The following is a 14676-nucleotide window of genomic DNA, read 5'->3' as shown; positions in this document are numbered from 1 at the left end:
TGGCTTCTCTCTTCACAAGACTTGTCTCTAAGGTGCCACAAGTACTCCTGTTCTTTTTGCAGATACAGACTAACACGGCTGCTACTCTGTAACCTGTTTAATGTCTGAACTTTTGTTTGCTTTTTGAACGTCTTGCATTTCAATTTATTGGAACGCCTATAAAAATATTTATATGTACTTTCCTCAAGTCAAGACCTTCACAGTATTTAAGCACTGCATGAATTTTTTTAAAAAACACTATCATCAGCCAAAATTCTAGTGAGTTAGAAGTGTAGGGTGTATCAATCAGATTGAGGTAAGAGAACAGCATAATAAATCTGACTCCTGAATGTTGTCTTTTACAGTATTGCTGTTTGTTTCTATTTGGACAATACTTTTCGCTTACACACATTTGTCAAAAGAAGATACTAGATTTTTATTCAATACTACAATTCTTACTAACAGCGAAATAAAACCACAAGATCAAATAAAACATGTTGCTTTCTGTTTTACACTAAAAAACAGTCAGTGGTTTCTACAATGAATTTGAAGGCATAAAACTAAACATCATTACGGTATAAGTATGTTTTAATGCTTATGTGCGATTAGATGTTGATAACACAAAGCTACTACACGAAGGATAGACATGCCCATTAATTAGAAATATACCTGTAAAGATGTAATGGATCCCGTGTGTCCCTGGAGCACAGCAACTGGTGCACAAGTTCTCAGGCACCATACCCTGATCATTTTATCACAGCTTCCAGCTGCAATCATAGTGTTTTCATAATTCACAGCCATATCTGAAATCTCGGCTGAATGACCTCGTAGTGTGGCGAGCAACCGGCCATTGTGAGTAGACCAAATTTTCACCAAGCAATCATCTGAACCCTAAGAAAAAACGGTTACAGAACCTGGCATAAGTTCAAGTTTATAAAATACTCAAGATACTGTCTGCTTTAGTTTTGTCTTTAAAGATGATGAACTCCATTCTGAGTCTGGAAAATTAAGATTTTCTCTTAAACCTTGCTTATGCTATTGGTGTTTATGGAACCTAAATTTAGTCATATTGCATAGTGGCTCGAGTCACAAAAAAGACATAGGCACTTTGCCATCCCTTGGAATCCACAGCCCTGAGTTAGGCACCTAGGCTGCTACTATAAAACAAGGGGAGAATTAAGCACCCAAGAATGGAATCCACAAAAACGAGCACACAGTGGAGAGCATCTTAAATTATCCAATAGGAAATACTGAGAAGGATGTGAACTAAGCTCCACCCCTTTAATCGAATTAGGTATCTCTCTCTACTTGGGATTCTCACCCATGAACCTTCACCTGGAGTTAGGTGCCTAAACTGGTTTTTTCAAGAAACAGCCATGGAAAGAGGGAGGGAGGAGGAAGCAGCCTCCAACTTTTAGCCCAGTGGTTAGAGCACCCACCCGGGGTGTGTGGAAGACTCAGACTCAATTTCCCCCTCTGCCTAACACGGTGTAGAGACTTGAACTTGGATTTCCCACCTCTCAGGTGAGAGTCCTAGCCACTGGACTATAGAGTATTTTGGTGTGGGTCTCAATCTCTCCTGTTGAGGCTATTCCATTGCGCATAAATAATTAAATATTCATTGAGCCAAAAAGAGAAGAAAAAAAATAAGTATAATCCAAGAGCTACGGCACTCACCTGAGAGGTAGGAAATCCAAGTTCAAATTTCTTTGCCACATCAGGTATAGGAGAGAAATGAACTAGGAACTCCCACATGCAATTGAGTGCCCTAGTCACTGGAATAAGATTATAAGAGAGGCTGCCTCCTCCTCCTCCCCCTGCCCCACCACTCCCTTCCAGCACTGACAGAGTGTTCTGGCAAGCTCTGAGAATAACTTGATCAAGCCTCACAAGTGGGGCAACACCCAGTCTGAAGACCCTGCTGGGGTTTAGACAGGAGAGAGGCACAATGAGTGTGTGCATACTCATTAGCAGAAACCTAGGCATCTAAGGGACACTGCTGGTGGGAACTCAGAGACACTGAGGAATTTTAGACACCAGCTGAGCAGAGGTTTTGAGGATCTCAGTGGTGTCTAAATGTTGGATTTAGGTATCTAACTTCCATTTTAGCTGCTTAAATTATTTTGTTAAATCTAGCCCTAAGTGGAAAAAAGTTAGTTTCAGCCTGGTTGATGACACAAAAGTGATCCCTTGTTATTTTGGCTTACTCTGAAGTTCACAGTACCTAGTTTCATCCAAATAGATAACAGCAGTTTCTGATATCAAAAACAAGCAGAAGACATTTGAAATGACATCAAAATAACTGACTTTTTGTTAATTTTCCCTCCATTACCAATCCCCAAAATAATGGCTATTAAACAAAAGCTCCATCCCATAAAACCAGCCGCCTTCTCCACTATTCACAAACATGCAACACCCAAAACAGAAATGTATCAGAGAAAAAAGCATGTATGTAGATATCAGTACCTAATAAGGAATAACGGCTAACAGAGTTCAAAAATGCCCCCCTCCATACACATGCCAAACAGTTCACCCAAATGAAGTGCAGGAGATAATTAGCTTTTATTTCTAAACTTTAAATTTTGAGGTCTGAATATTTCAGGTATAAATACTGAGCATTTAAAAGCTACTTTCCCGATATCCGATTAGAAATAGTTCTAGAAGACCCATCATTCACAACATAAACTCACAGTAAATATTCTGTGTCCAGTCCGATCAAATGCAACACAGTAGACTGCAGAGAGATGGCCAAGAATCCGCCTATGCATCCTTATGTGCTGATACATACTTCCTGGAAATGATGTTCTATATGTTGCATACCCAGTTAATTGTTTTGCACGATTTACTTCCACTAAAACAGAAATACAAATAGATTAAAGAATGCAAGCAAAAAAAAATCATGTGAAAAGCCATGTTTAAAAATTATTTCTAGGGGGCCTAGATAATAATAATAAAAAAAAACAGGTCTCCTGTAGATAGCCACTCTGTCTTGCTTCCATAACCAACAGATTACTGGATTTAGTAAAGTAACTCTCTAGCTTGTGCACAGAACTCCAAAATTTATTCTGAGTTTGTGGGTTTATGTTACAAAGAAGTGGGGCATTTTTTTAATTTAATCTCGCCCCAAATAAAGTAGTTTTTTTTTTTGTTTTTTTTTTACAAAAACAGACAGCATCTTCTACCTTGTATTTTGCCATGTACTTTCATAAATTAGGTAAACAACAGAGTCCTTTTAACCAAACACCACTGACTTGCAGATCCCATAAGTATCTCTATTTGCTTATTAGTACGCTGGGTTTTTTAAAGCAGAAAGACTTTCATTTAGAATTTAACATCTTACTCCTGCAATGAATTCTACATGGGTGGACCCCTGTGATCATGCAGAGCCCCACTGAAGTAATATGAAAATTCTATAGGTAAACTTCTAGAGCTGGTTCTTAAATGCAATTTCCATCACTATTTATATGAAGAGAAGCATCGGGAGTATAAGTGTGAAGAAATACATATCACACTGAAGTTAGAAGTGATTTTATCATCTACGTACCAAGGTTTGGTGGAGGGCCATAGTTCACAGGAATTTCAGGAGGTCTTCCTCTACGAAGAGCAGCTAAAGCAGAGCCCTTCCAAACAGTATTCCTGCAATCTTTAACATCAATATTATTTGCACAGAAAGTTACCCATAAGAGCACATTTCAGAAAAGCAACACAAACCTTACTGTTCTAAAATCCATTATAAAGTTTAGCAAAAATAGTAATGAATAAGCCTGCCAAAGGGCCTCGTACCACAATATTAAGTTTAATAAGAGCTGAAGGAGCTCAGAACCTCACAACCTAAAACTTTCCAACAACAGTTTGAAAGCCTAGTTTTAAGACAGGTTATGATACTGTCCTGGCAAGGGATGTTTGATAATGACACACATAGTCACTTGCTCCAAAGGCTCAGAGGACTTCAGTTATTTGTGAAGTACCAACCTACTCATTTCTGCACAAAATACAGATGCTACATTCTCCAGTAAATGATTTACTAATTGAGTTATTATTTGCATTACTGATGTTGTGATAAATAAAGCAACAAAACTCTGGCTATTCGAAGTCAATGTATAAAGTTTTCTTGCACAATATATTTTTAGCACCATCTGTCTTCATGGCCGTTTACAGATAATAAAAATAAGATCACATATATCCAGGCTATTCTTGAAAAGTATTTTGGGTCCCTTTTTCCAAAACAATGGAAGCACTTAAAGATTTATTTAAAACTAGAAGTTCCCCCTCAAAGAGCTGCACTCTGTCCATCTAATATCACCATAAGAGACTTTTTTTTTTTTTTTTACACACATTATATGTAAGTAGCTAGTACTACAGATCGGGTTGCACAAGCATTTCCATTCTACCCATTTTATATCTTTCCAACATTACCACCTTTTAGGCTGAAATTTTATAGGATTGTTTTCTGCCCAAAGGTGGCTTTTATTTATTTATTTATTTTTAAATTTGTTCCAACAGGTCAGCTGTTTGACTACAGGAAGAGAGGAGACTTTCCCCAATATTAAAAGTTTTTTATTTTAACAGGTCGAGTGCTGAAATGGCAGCAAGTTTGATTCACAACAAACGCAAAGTCACTGCCTCATTCACTGTGGTGCTTGTAAAGTGCAGAAGAGAGGTAACTGGGAAATGCACTAAAATAGTTCCACATCATAAAATGTTTTTTTCAGTTAAAAAATACAGACCCCACAGAATTTCATATACACACACAAATATTCTGGAAAAACCTGAAGGTCTTACTGATTACTTAATCACCAGCCTAGCATTACTGTCAAACTGCCATTATCAGGAACGAGACCCCTGACTTCACATGTATTACTAAAATGAGAATGGGAAGACACTGCCGGACTGGTTTTGGCACAATTGGTGGCGTTATAGTGAGCCATTTCTGTCAAACACAAAGTGCAGGAGCTCTCCTACTCCAAAAAATGGATCACTACCATGTTGTCCCCCTTGAGATCCACAAGCAGAGTCAAAAAGGGACTGGCATTTGTGTACAGAGTGCCTTGATATACTGAAAAGCCCCATCATGATCTGATGCAGATACTCAGAGAGATATCTCCACAAACTGAGATTGGAATGGACCTCAGCTGAAGCCAAGAACTCTTGATGGTACACGAAGGCACATAAAACCAGAGCATTTCCAAAAGGCTCCAAGGGAGAACATTACTCCAAATAAAAACTACTCTAAGAAGGGTTTGGGTTGGATTTTATAATATTTTGTCCTCAACTATTAAGTGGCTTTTAGGCATTCCCCCACTTTGTTCTCGCAGGTCACTATGTTTACGAATGACCCATCAACAACTGAAGTGGGATTAAAGACAGGTAGAGCACTGGTGACAGCAGTCTTGTGCCAATCTGACAGGTAGCAAAAGGTTGTGTTTTTTAAAACATCTTGTCATGACTGTGAGAAGAGGGTTTCTTTGCCTCTTCCATAACATCCACAAATTTTCAATCAGTGGATCTGTTCAGTCATAGACAGCTTGATTAGCACTGGCTACCTTCACTGGATGGCAGATACATGTCCCTCCTCTCTGAAAGAGATTGTCATGCCTTTCTGTAGGAAAAGTAAGTTGCCAGCTTCTATGAAAGAAGCAATTGTGCAACATTGCTCAAAAATTAAACATTAATCACCTACATTCACAATCTAGCAATAAACACCAAATGTCTATTTTTACATTTTTGGAGGTGCAACTACACCTTAATCTGCTCAGAAACTGAAGAAGCTGGCTTAAGTGAAGTTTCACACTTATCTCCATGCATAGCATACCTCAAGATTAAACTGATACAACAACAAAAGCATGGATCAAATTAGCGAAGTGCGGGTCAAAGAAACGCAACTCATGGTCAAGTGCAAATGAAAAAAACTGTCCTGGTCATTGATGTCACTGAGAGCAGCTGGGAATCCAACAGTACCCAAACACCAAATGCTCATAACAACCAGCAGGTACATACCCAGAGTAAAGGCACACATATAATCACTGACTTATCTTCCAGTTGCTTTACCTCATCCTACCAACACCTTTTCCTCTTTATCTGGATTGAACATAAGCAAGCTAGCCCTCATCTGTGCCCCTATCCACACACTGGGCAAAGTATTTGGAAAGTACTAGGTGGACAAGGTGAGATATCTCTGCATTTGCTCTCTATTGGATTCTGGGTAAAGTCAGTCCATTGTTTTTGATCTGTAAAGCCCTAACTGGCCACCGTTGTTTCAGTTTCCCCTCCTAGTCTTAGAAAATTTGCGGGGTTTACTTTTGTTTGCTTTTAATACATGGCAATAGCACTCAAACCCCTGGACAGGCTTCCCTTTCCCCCCGCCCCCAACAGTATTGCAAAAATTTAAATAATTAAAAATAAAACAATACCTTTTGCTGTACGTAGCAATGACTGCCTCCCTGCACCAAGTAAGGAATTCACTCGTGAAATGCTGGGTGGAATCTCTTTATCCAGTATAGGGCCAATACGCTTGCATATTTGCAACAAATGATCTGGAGCCACATGTTTGTTGGATAAGACCTGATAAGAATTTAAGTTTAAAACAAATATGATATATCTAAAATAGATGATTCTATGTATGTCAGTATTTACATTAACATTTAGAAGTGCCTAAATATTTATATTCTATAACTCATAGAGCAGAATCAGCTATATGAACTCTGATCTTTACAGTAGTGAATTACCCAGGAATGGGAAAGCTGTTGTAGAGAGACATACTATACATCAGCATCTTACTATGGAAAATACAGACTTCACATAAATGGCTCAGACTGGAGCACCCTCTCATATTCAGTATTTTCCACAAAAGATATTTTACTACAGTTAAGAGTAAAGCTTTCAGATAAGCAACATCATCACTTTGCTCCAGATGGACACAAATTTCCGCGTTTCAATTCTACATGATGTAATCATGTCTCATGCTCACTTTTTTGGGGGTCTGATTTAACCAACACTCCACAAAAATATTAAGGCTCCTTGACTCATTTTTTGTCTACTGTAGGTCCAAAAAAATTAGGTTATGGTCAAACACAAGAGACAAATGAATATAATTGGCAATGCTGAGTAAGAGTTGTACAAACTGGAAAGTTGTAGTCCACTGACATCACTTAAGGCTCAAGTCATCTACCTAGCTCCTCTGGAAAGAGCACTGGATTCTTCAAGGAAACTATGAAATGCAGCAAACAATCCTACTCACGCTGACTCAATGGCAAAACTTCCAAAGTTTCTACAGACATCTTAGGGAAATAAGATCATGTAATTTACCCACTCACAAAGGATCCTCAGATATAGTTAATTTAGAATCCAAGTGTACACAAGCACAACATCTTGCAACCAAAAATGCACTCGCATTTCTCATATTTTCATTTTTTCAAAGTTTGCTGCAAAAAACATGTGTACAACTTCATGACTGACAACCTACTAGAGTAAGAGTCAAAGTTGGGGTTCCCACAACCTCCACAAATTGGCCACATTTTTGTTTATAAATATGAATTAGTGTTCCCATAAGATAAAAATATCAAAATATCAATAAGTCAACCTTAACTTGAGGCTCAGTTGTCCCATAATCAGAAAAGTAAAAATCAGACCCTCACACACTATTGCTGTACACCCATTTGGCAATTACTTGTCTTAATCTGCATATACGTTTCATACGTACATGGAGGATGAGTTACAGTTGTGAGAACCAAAACCACTGGCTCGACTTCTGTATATTTAAAAAGGGCAAACAACTTAAATTACACCCAAATTACCTTAAAGTTAAGTTTTCAAATAAATAAATTATAAAACTTAGGACCAACAGAAAATTTTCTGTAATTTAAAAAATAAAAATGATTGTTTACACTGAAATTTTAAGAAATCCCCAGCAGTGTTTAAAGCCCAAAAACTGCAGCACTAAGAATCTGAAAGTGGAACTCACTTAATGTTAAGGTGACTTAATTGACATAAATACAAGTAGTAAGCAGAACGTAAACAGGACAACTAAATGGAATTTTTACTATTTATTATTAGTGACAGTTAGTGACATTAAATTAGCTTTAAAAAAATCCAGTGCTGTAAAGTAGTGTCATTTTAAAATTCTAAAACCATAATATTTATATTGTTTTTTGGCCTGAAGAAAAAATGTGATTACTCAAGACACTGAAATAAAGTTTATTCATTACTTTGTATTTGAAAACCTGACAAATGAATTCAGTGAAAGTCATTGTTACTGCACACTGAAAAATATCTGAATGTATAATACAGTAATCATGTTACTAAGATTGATTGTGAAACAATATTTGGTAGATCAAGAAGTATACTTAAATCTTATTTATTGAAGAATGTTTGCCACATCCTGTAAAGAGACACAAGAGTACTGACCAAGATGCTTCAAAGTAGAAGGCTTAATTTTCCCCTTCAAGCACAGTTACAAAATACAGTTTATAAAAAGAGATACTACCTTTGTGTAATTTATACCCAATGCAAGTCTCGTTAAAGGAAATTTTAAAAAGCCTAATAAAATATATATTTTTTTAATGGTTGGTTTTGAGTTTTTGTGACAGCAGTTATTTAAGCTCAGGCTCAGATTCTGTAATGAGCACTTGGTGTGAGATGGGATATACCCAAATGGTCAACACTGCAGGTTTTGGGCCTTAAATGTTTGCCAGCTGTCCCTGAAACCCAAAACCAAAAGTGTGAAACTGATAAGCCTATTTTTACACATAGACAATTAAAAGTATCTAAACAGCATAAATGGCAAAGTAAAAAAGATATGATAAAAAGCAGAAATTTTGATAACCTAAACTATTAACAGCATACAGAGGAATTTTTTTGTTGTTGTAGGGGAGAAGGGACACACACACACAAAGGCTCCAATCCTACAAAGTCACATTCATAGACAGATGCATGAAGCCCCAAAGTCAATGAGACTCAGCATAGGAATATATATGCCAGCACCACATTTGCAGAAGAATCGGGCCTACATACGTCCTTTACAAGAAAACTTTCTGTGCTCACCTAAATTTAGGCCAGTATTGGAAAGTAATCCTGTTGACTTCATGCAAGTAAAGTGAGCAGGATTCGTCCTTCAGTGTACTGATTTAAAGCAGTACTATATACATTTGCTCAAATAAGAGAGCTGTCAAATCCAAAATTACATTTGTGGCTACCTTTTTGTTTTTAACCTATAACTGTATTTTTCACATTTTTTAATTGTGTGTAGTCAATATCACTCTTTCCCCTGTACCTTCAGTCACATACCACTTTACTTTGTCAAAGTAGGGGAAAATATGAGGAAAAAAACAGAATTTGATAGTAAAACTCCGAAGATTAGCAGAGGAACTCAGAGGCTGGTTTATCACTTGTAACTAACTACTCCAAGCTTTTTTAAAAAAAGTAATATAAACTGAACTACAGACTTCCTATATTGATGCTGTCCTCCCTTTAGTTTGTATCCACATAGCCACACATTATCATGCAGTATTTTAGAAACAGTAACACAGAACACCAGGAACAGTTACAACAATTTCAGAGTAGAGATGTAAATACATTTAGTGCAATTAATTTGGCACAAGTTGTGCAGCCCTGAGCCAAAGGACATCTTTTGGAACATTTTGATTATTAAGAACACACTATGGCCAGTAAATCAGAAAGACACCACTACAAATCCCCATCCACAATTTCTGCACCAGTGATTTTGTTTTCTAATCTGTTGAAAGCAGCAGATGTAGGAAACCAAATAGAAGATAAATACCATCCAATCAAAACCTGCTTAACAAGTCTCCTAGTGAAACACAGAAATGAAACCTCTTAACAGATTGGCTCTTCCCCATAGGTAGGCAGGAACAAGGGCAAGTGGCACAACCTCCAGCCCCGCCTGTGCTACATAACAATATCCTCCAATTAAAAACACCCCTAGCCCCTTATGTTTTTGTTTGTTAGTTTAAGGTAAAGATGTCAAACACCCCTTCTAAAAGTCACCCTTCTGTCTCCTCCCAGACCCAGAGTGAAATACAAAAATAAACGTAAAGGCTCTTTTTATTAAGTGGCGGGTCTAACATTAACATTATTATTCTAATTCAACATTGTTTTTAAATCTCACCAAATCTTCATAACTTCTACAATGCTCATTTCCTTCCCAATCCAACCTTTTAGGAAGCAACTAAATTGAGAAAGAAACAAAAATGAGTGATTAAAAGGGGAAAGGGTGAGGGGAGATCAAATTCAAAACAACGTGGGTTGGTTTTTTTTTTAAAAGGAGATGAATAACTTAAAGGAAAAAGGCACGAGGAGAGGGGGAAAGACAACAGAGAGAGTCACACACACAGACCTGGTGCTGCTCCAGCTCCTGCACCAGCACCTGCAGGGGAAAGAAGAAACAGATGCACACGAGTTAGGGAGGGGGAACCAAACCTCGCCGTCACTCCAGCGGCCGCCGCAGCTGCACAGGGCTCGGGGCCAGGCACCGGAGCCCCTGGCGGCGGCGGGGGACTGCGGCGGGGGCGCGCGGCGCTGCCGGGCTCGACTCACCTCCGCCGATCTCCGGCAGGGCCCGGTGCTCAGGAAGCGGGCGACGAGGAAGTAGAGCTCTGCAAGAGAGACGGGGGGAGAGCGATGAACGCGAGGCGGGGGGGAGGGGGAGCCCCTCAGCGACTGTAATTCATAATCATGACCGGGAAGATGGCGGCGGGGAGCAGCAGCAACCGGCGGCGCCCGGCCGGCTCCCTCACGCGCTCGGCTGTTACCTGATTCCATGAGCGGCAGGGAGCCGCCGCAGGAGGAGACCGAGGGCTCGGCCATGTCGGGGGCGGCCCAGCGGCTCCTACCGCTGCCCAGGCAGGACACGGGCTCAGGCAGCGTTTGGCGCGAGCAGGGCCCCGCTCGGCATAGTCCTATCAGTGCCTCCCCCACCGCGAGCGAGCCTCCCCCTCCTCGCTCTAACTCAGCCACGGCCCGGCCGCCATTGCCGCGGAGCGACCCGTCGCAGTGACGAGGCTGTCGTCTCCGCTGGGGAGGGGTGGATGAAAAAATAGTCCCTCGCCGGGGACACAGGGGGCGGCGCTGGAGGGGAATGTTTATATTCTTCTGTGAACCCTTCTGGGGTAAAAAGCAGCCCGCGGCCTGTCAGTGTTGGAGCTAATGGGAAGGTCGCTGCTGCTATGGGTGCAGGGGGAAGAGAGATCCAGCCGCGGAGGTGGACGTAAGAAGAAAGGCCGTGACGAGACACTGAAGGAGCGTCTGCACGTTGGCGGCGCAGGCGCAGTGGGAGATGCGCGTGCAGCTGCCGGGCGACGTCCTGCGGGAGCTGCACCGGCAGCTGCTGCGCCGCGGCGGAGGAGGCCGAAACGGGCTGGTGATGGCGGGCAGGGGCCGGGCAGCCTCCACCCGCGGGGCCTGGGCCGGCGGCTGCGGAGGGGCAGGAGGCTGCGCTGGGAAGGGTTCCCCCGGGGGTGGGGGAAGGGTGAGCGGTGGCGGCCCGGGCCGGGGCAACGCGCGTCTCCTCCCCGAGGGCGCTGCTGCCCCCTGCGACGGGAGCGAGCGACAACGGCGCCTCCCCTCGCCCCATGTTAAATCAGGCACCTCTTAGTGGGTCCCCTGGGCGCTCCCGCCGCGGGACCAAACCCCCCAGAACTAGGCAGGGGGCGCTGGTGCCCAGCTAGCGCCGCTGGGTCGTTCTCTGACCCGTCCATCCCTGTGTTGCTTCCAGGTTGGTTCTCGCTTGAAGGGTCCCAGAATTCAAGATGGGCCGAGCACCTCCCTGGGCTGGGTTCCCAGCGAAGAGCCCACGGGGCTTCTAACTACCCATGTCCTTTTGCCTTGCAAACGTGTTCAGGTCACTGTCCCTTACTGCGCTACTTTTCACTCTCAACTCTCTGCCTTTAGCTTAACTATGACCATTTACAAAGAAGGTTTGGATCGGGAGAGTCTGTGACACTTTAAGGTCTATGCAAGGGATATGAGCTTTGCTACGCTGCCTGAGTTAGGGTTACCAACAGCACACAGTTTCCCCCTGAGTATCCAAAAACTATTCTGTATTTCCATGAGGCTGCTGGCATTCACGCTCCACTGCAGTGTACTTTAGTCCAGATCATGAAAGGTATTTAGATGCCTAACTCCCACGGAAGGGGTGGAGCCAGGGGCTAGCCTCCCCAAGGAAAGATCCACCTACTGCCCATGTTGAAATCCTTTATCTTTATTGTGCTGTTTTTCCTCCTACCATTCCTTAGAATCATGAACGCTATCATTTCATGATCACTTTCACCTAACTAGCTTTCCACTTTCACACGCTCAATCAGTTCCTCCTGATTTGCCAAAATCAAATTTAGAAAGCCTTTCTGCAAGTTGCTATCTTCACCTTCTGAAATAAAAATAATCTCCAATGCATTTAAAAAATGTGTTGGTTTATTTGTGCCCTGCTGTATTGTTTTCCCAACAGATGTCTGGGTAGTTCAAGTCCCCCATCAGCACCAAGTCCTGTGCTTTGGATAATTATGTTAGTTTAAAAAAAGCCTCATCCACCTCTTCTTCCTGGTTAGGTGTAGTAGACCTCTGCTATGACATCCTTGGGGTTTTTTTACCCCTTTTATCCTTACCCAGAGACTTTCAACAAGTCGGTCTCCTATTTCCATCTCAACCTCACTCCAAGTGCATAGACCTTTGATACACAAGGCAACACCTCTTCCTTTTTTCCCCCTGCCTTTCCTTCCTGAGCAAGCTGCACCCCTTTCTATAGCCAGTCATGTATTATCTCACCAAGTCTCTGTGATGCCAACTATATCATAGTTGTGTTTATTCACTAACATTCTAGTTCTTCCTGTTTATTCCCCGTACTTCTTCCATGAGTATGCATTGTCCACATTTGTTGAACCCCTCAAAAAATTCTATTAGATTGGTGGGGCATGATTTCCCTTCACAAAAGCTGTGTTTAGTCTTCTCCAACATAGTGTGCTATCTATGTGTCTGATAATTCTGTTCTTTACTATAGTTTCAATCAATTTACCTGGAATTGAAGTTAGGCTCACAGGCTTGTAATTGCCAGGATCACCTCTGGAGCCTTTTTTAAAACTCAGCATTATGGTAGCTATCCACCACGCATCCTGTACAGAGGCTGATTGAGGTGCTAGGTTACATACTAATTAGTAGTTCTGCAATTTAATATTTGAGTTCCTTCAGAACTCTTGGGTGAATACTATCTGCTGTTTCTTTTGGCTTCTCTTAGGATAGCACACTACATTCCATTCTTCTTATTGCTTACAGTATCAGCTGCTGATAAACCATAGTTTCCCTTATCTGTGCACATTTAGCTATCATTGGACCATTATGCACATTGTTCCAGGCATCCAGTATTAAATTATTTTCCATGTAATTTGTTGTGTGCTTCCACCCTCAAGCCATCTGTAACCACATCTAACAGTTCACCTTCTACCTGCTTTTGACTGGGTGCTTTGGAGCTTGGCCTTAGGCAGCTGGTCATTGCTTGAAAAGTTGATTCTCAATAACAGAAAAGGAAATATCACAGCCACAAAAAAATTCTGCAATTCTCAATTCTATCTTTTGTTTTAGTTCTGGGATTGTTTTTGTTACAAACATATCCATTTGTGGTTGACAGTGATAATTCCTCCTCTTTGGCTTTAGCCAATCTGGATCTGGCTTTCTTTTGGTATACTTTTCTAACCCATGGCACCCCTGTATTCACACCCTACATACTACTGCAATATTTGTACAAAATATGACTTGTGAGGTATATGAAAGCTAACAACATGGTTATTAATATCATGGTAAAATTCATGTGTTAATATGTGAAATTATGAAGTCCCTCTGCATGACATTAATAGAACATGTTTAAAACAAAAGAAGCCTAGTCTAGGTATAGATGATAAACAGGTCTGTCCGAGACAAAATAATGGGTTTACTTAAATCTACATTAGCTGTAAACAAAGCTAAACCAGCAGGGATCATCTTGAGCCTGAACTGAAACAGAGAACATGGCTCCTGCACCTCAGAGACACAAGAAACTGAATACCCAGGAAGCCTTCCTGACTTATAAGGCAAAGAAATCCCTTTGGAAATGCAAGGAACAGAGACTCTGTATTGATCCTTCATCTAAAAGGAGACAAAGAAAGAAGTTACTAACTTTGAGCAGTAACAATGATTCTTCATGATGTGCGTCCCTATGGGTGTTCTTCCACTGTAGGTGACTCTCAAGCAGTGCCCACCCCTGGAGCTAAGATTTCAGTCAAGTCCAATATGAATGATAGTACTGTGGCACTAAATTTGGCATCTGCAAATGAATCCCCCAGGGTGGCAGTGTTCTGCAAAAGTGGGTGTAGCTGCTCTGCAGAGTTCTGATAATAGGATACCTTCAAGAAGGTGACTGGAAGAGACTGGCCTCAGAATGCATGCACATGAAGATGGGGGTGTTACATTACACAAGCAGTAACAAAGTTTAATGCAGCCTGCAACCCACTTAGAGAGTCTTTGAGCTGAAATCACTGTAACTTTTGACTTGTCTGCAATGGAGAGTAAGATTCTCAGAGATTTTCTGAAAGCTCTTGTTCTGTCCAAATAGAAGGCCCAGGCTCTCCTCATGTTGAGCCTATGGAGGATTCCCTATTATCCTGATGTTTAGGATAAGAGGCTGAAAACTGAATAAGCTGATTCATGTGAAATGCAGAA

The 14676-nt window shown here is 41.2% G+C and overlaps 1 protein-coding gene across 3 annotated transcripts in view; it reads right to left on the bottom strand.

Moving 5' to 3' along the window:
• Positions 1 to 10982, bottom strand: part of BRWD1 (bromodomain and WD repeat domain containing 1) — a 120498-nt gene extending 109516 nt beyond the window's left edge. For 2 of the 3 annotated variants that reach the window (XM_074969907.1, XM_074969899.1), the window contains exons 1-8: positions 10746 to 10965; positions 10531 to 10589; positions 10331 to 10360; positions 10103 to 10162; positions 6390 to 6540; positions 3524 to 3622; positions 2670 to 2830; positions 649 to 870 (exon numbers count right to left, since the gene is read on the bottom strand). In XM_074969907.1, coding sequence (XP_074826008.1) covers positions 649 to 870; positions 2670 to 2830; positions 3524 to 3622; positions 6390 to 6540; positions 10103 to 10162; positions 10331 to 10360; positions 10531 to 10589; positions 10746 to 10800 — 837 coding nt within the window. In that variant the 5' untranslated portion in view covers positions 10801 to 10965. Of the gene's footprint in view, positions 1 to 648; positions 871 to 2669; positions 2831 to 3523; positions 3623 to 6389; positions 6541 to 10102; positions 10163 to 10330; positions 10361 to 10530; positions 10590 to 10745 lie in introns of all 3 variants that reach the window. The other variant, XR_012641736.1, reaches the window with a different exon arrangement.
• Between the last annotated feature and the right edge of the window lie 3694 nt (positions 10983 to 14676).

This window comes from Natator depressus, chromosome 1 (assembly GCF_965152275.1).
Source record: "Natator depressus isolate rNatDep1 chromosome 1, rNatDep2.hap1, whole genome shotgun sequence".
Lineage (NCBI taxonomy): Eukaryota > Metazoa > Chordata > Testudines > Cheloniidae > Natator > Natator depressus.
This window is presented reverse-complemented; position numbering and strand designations above follow the sequence as displayed.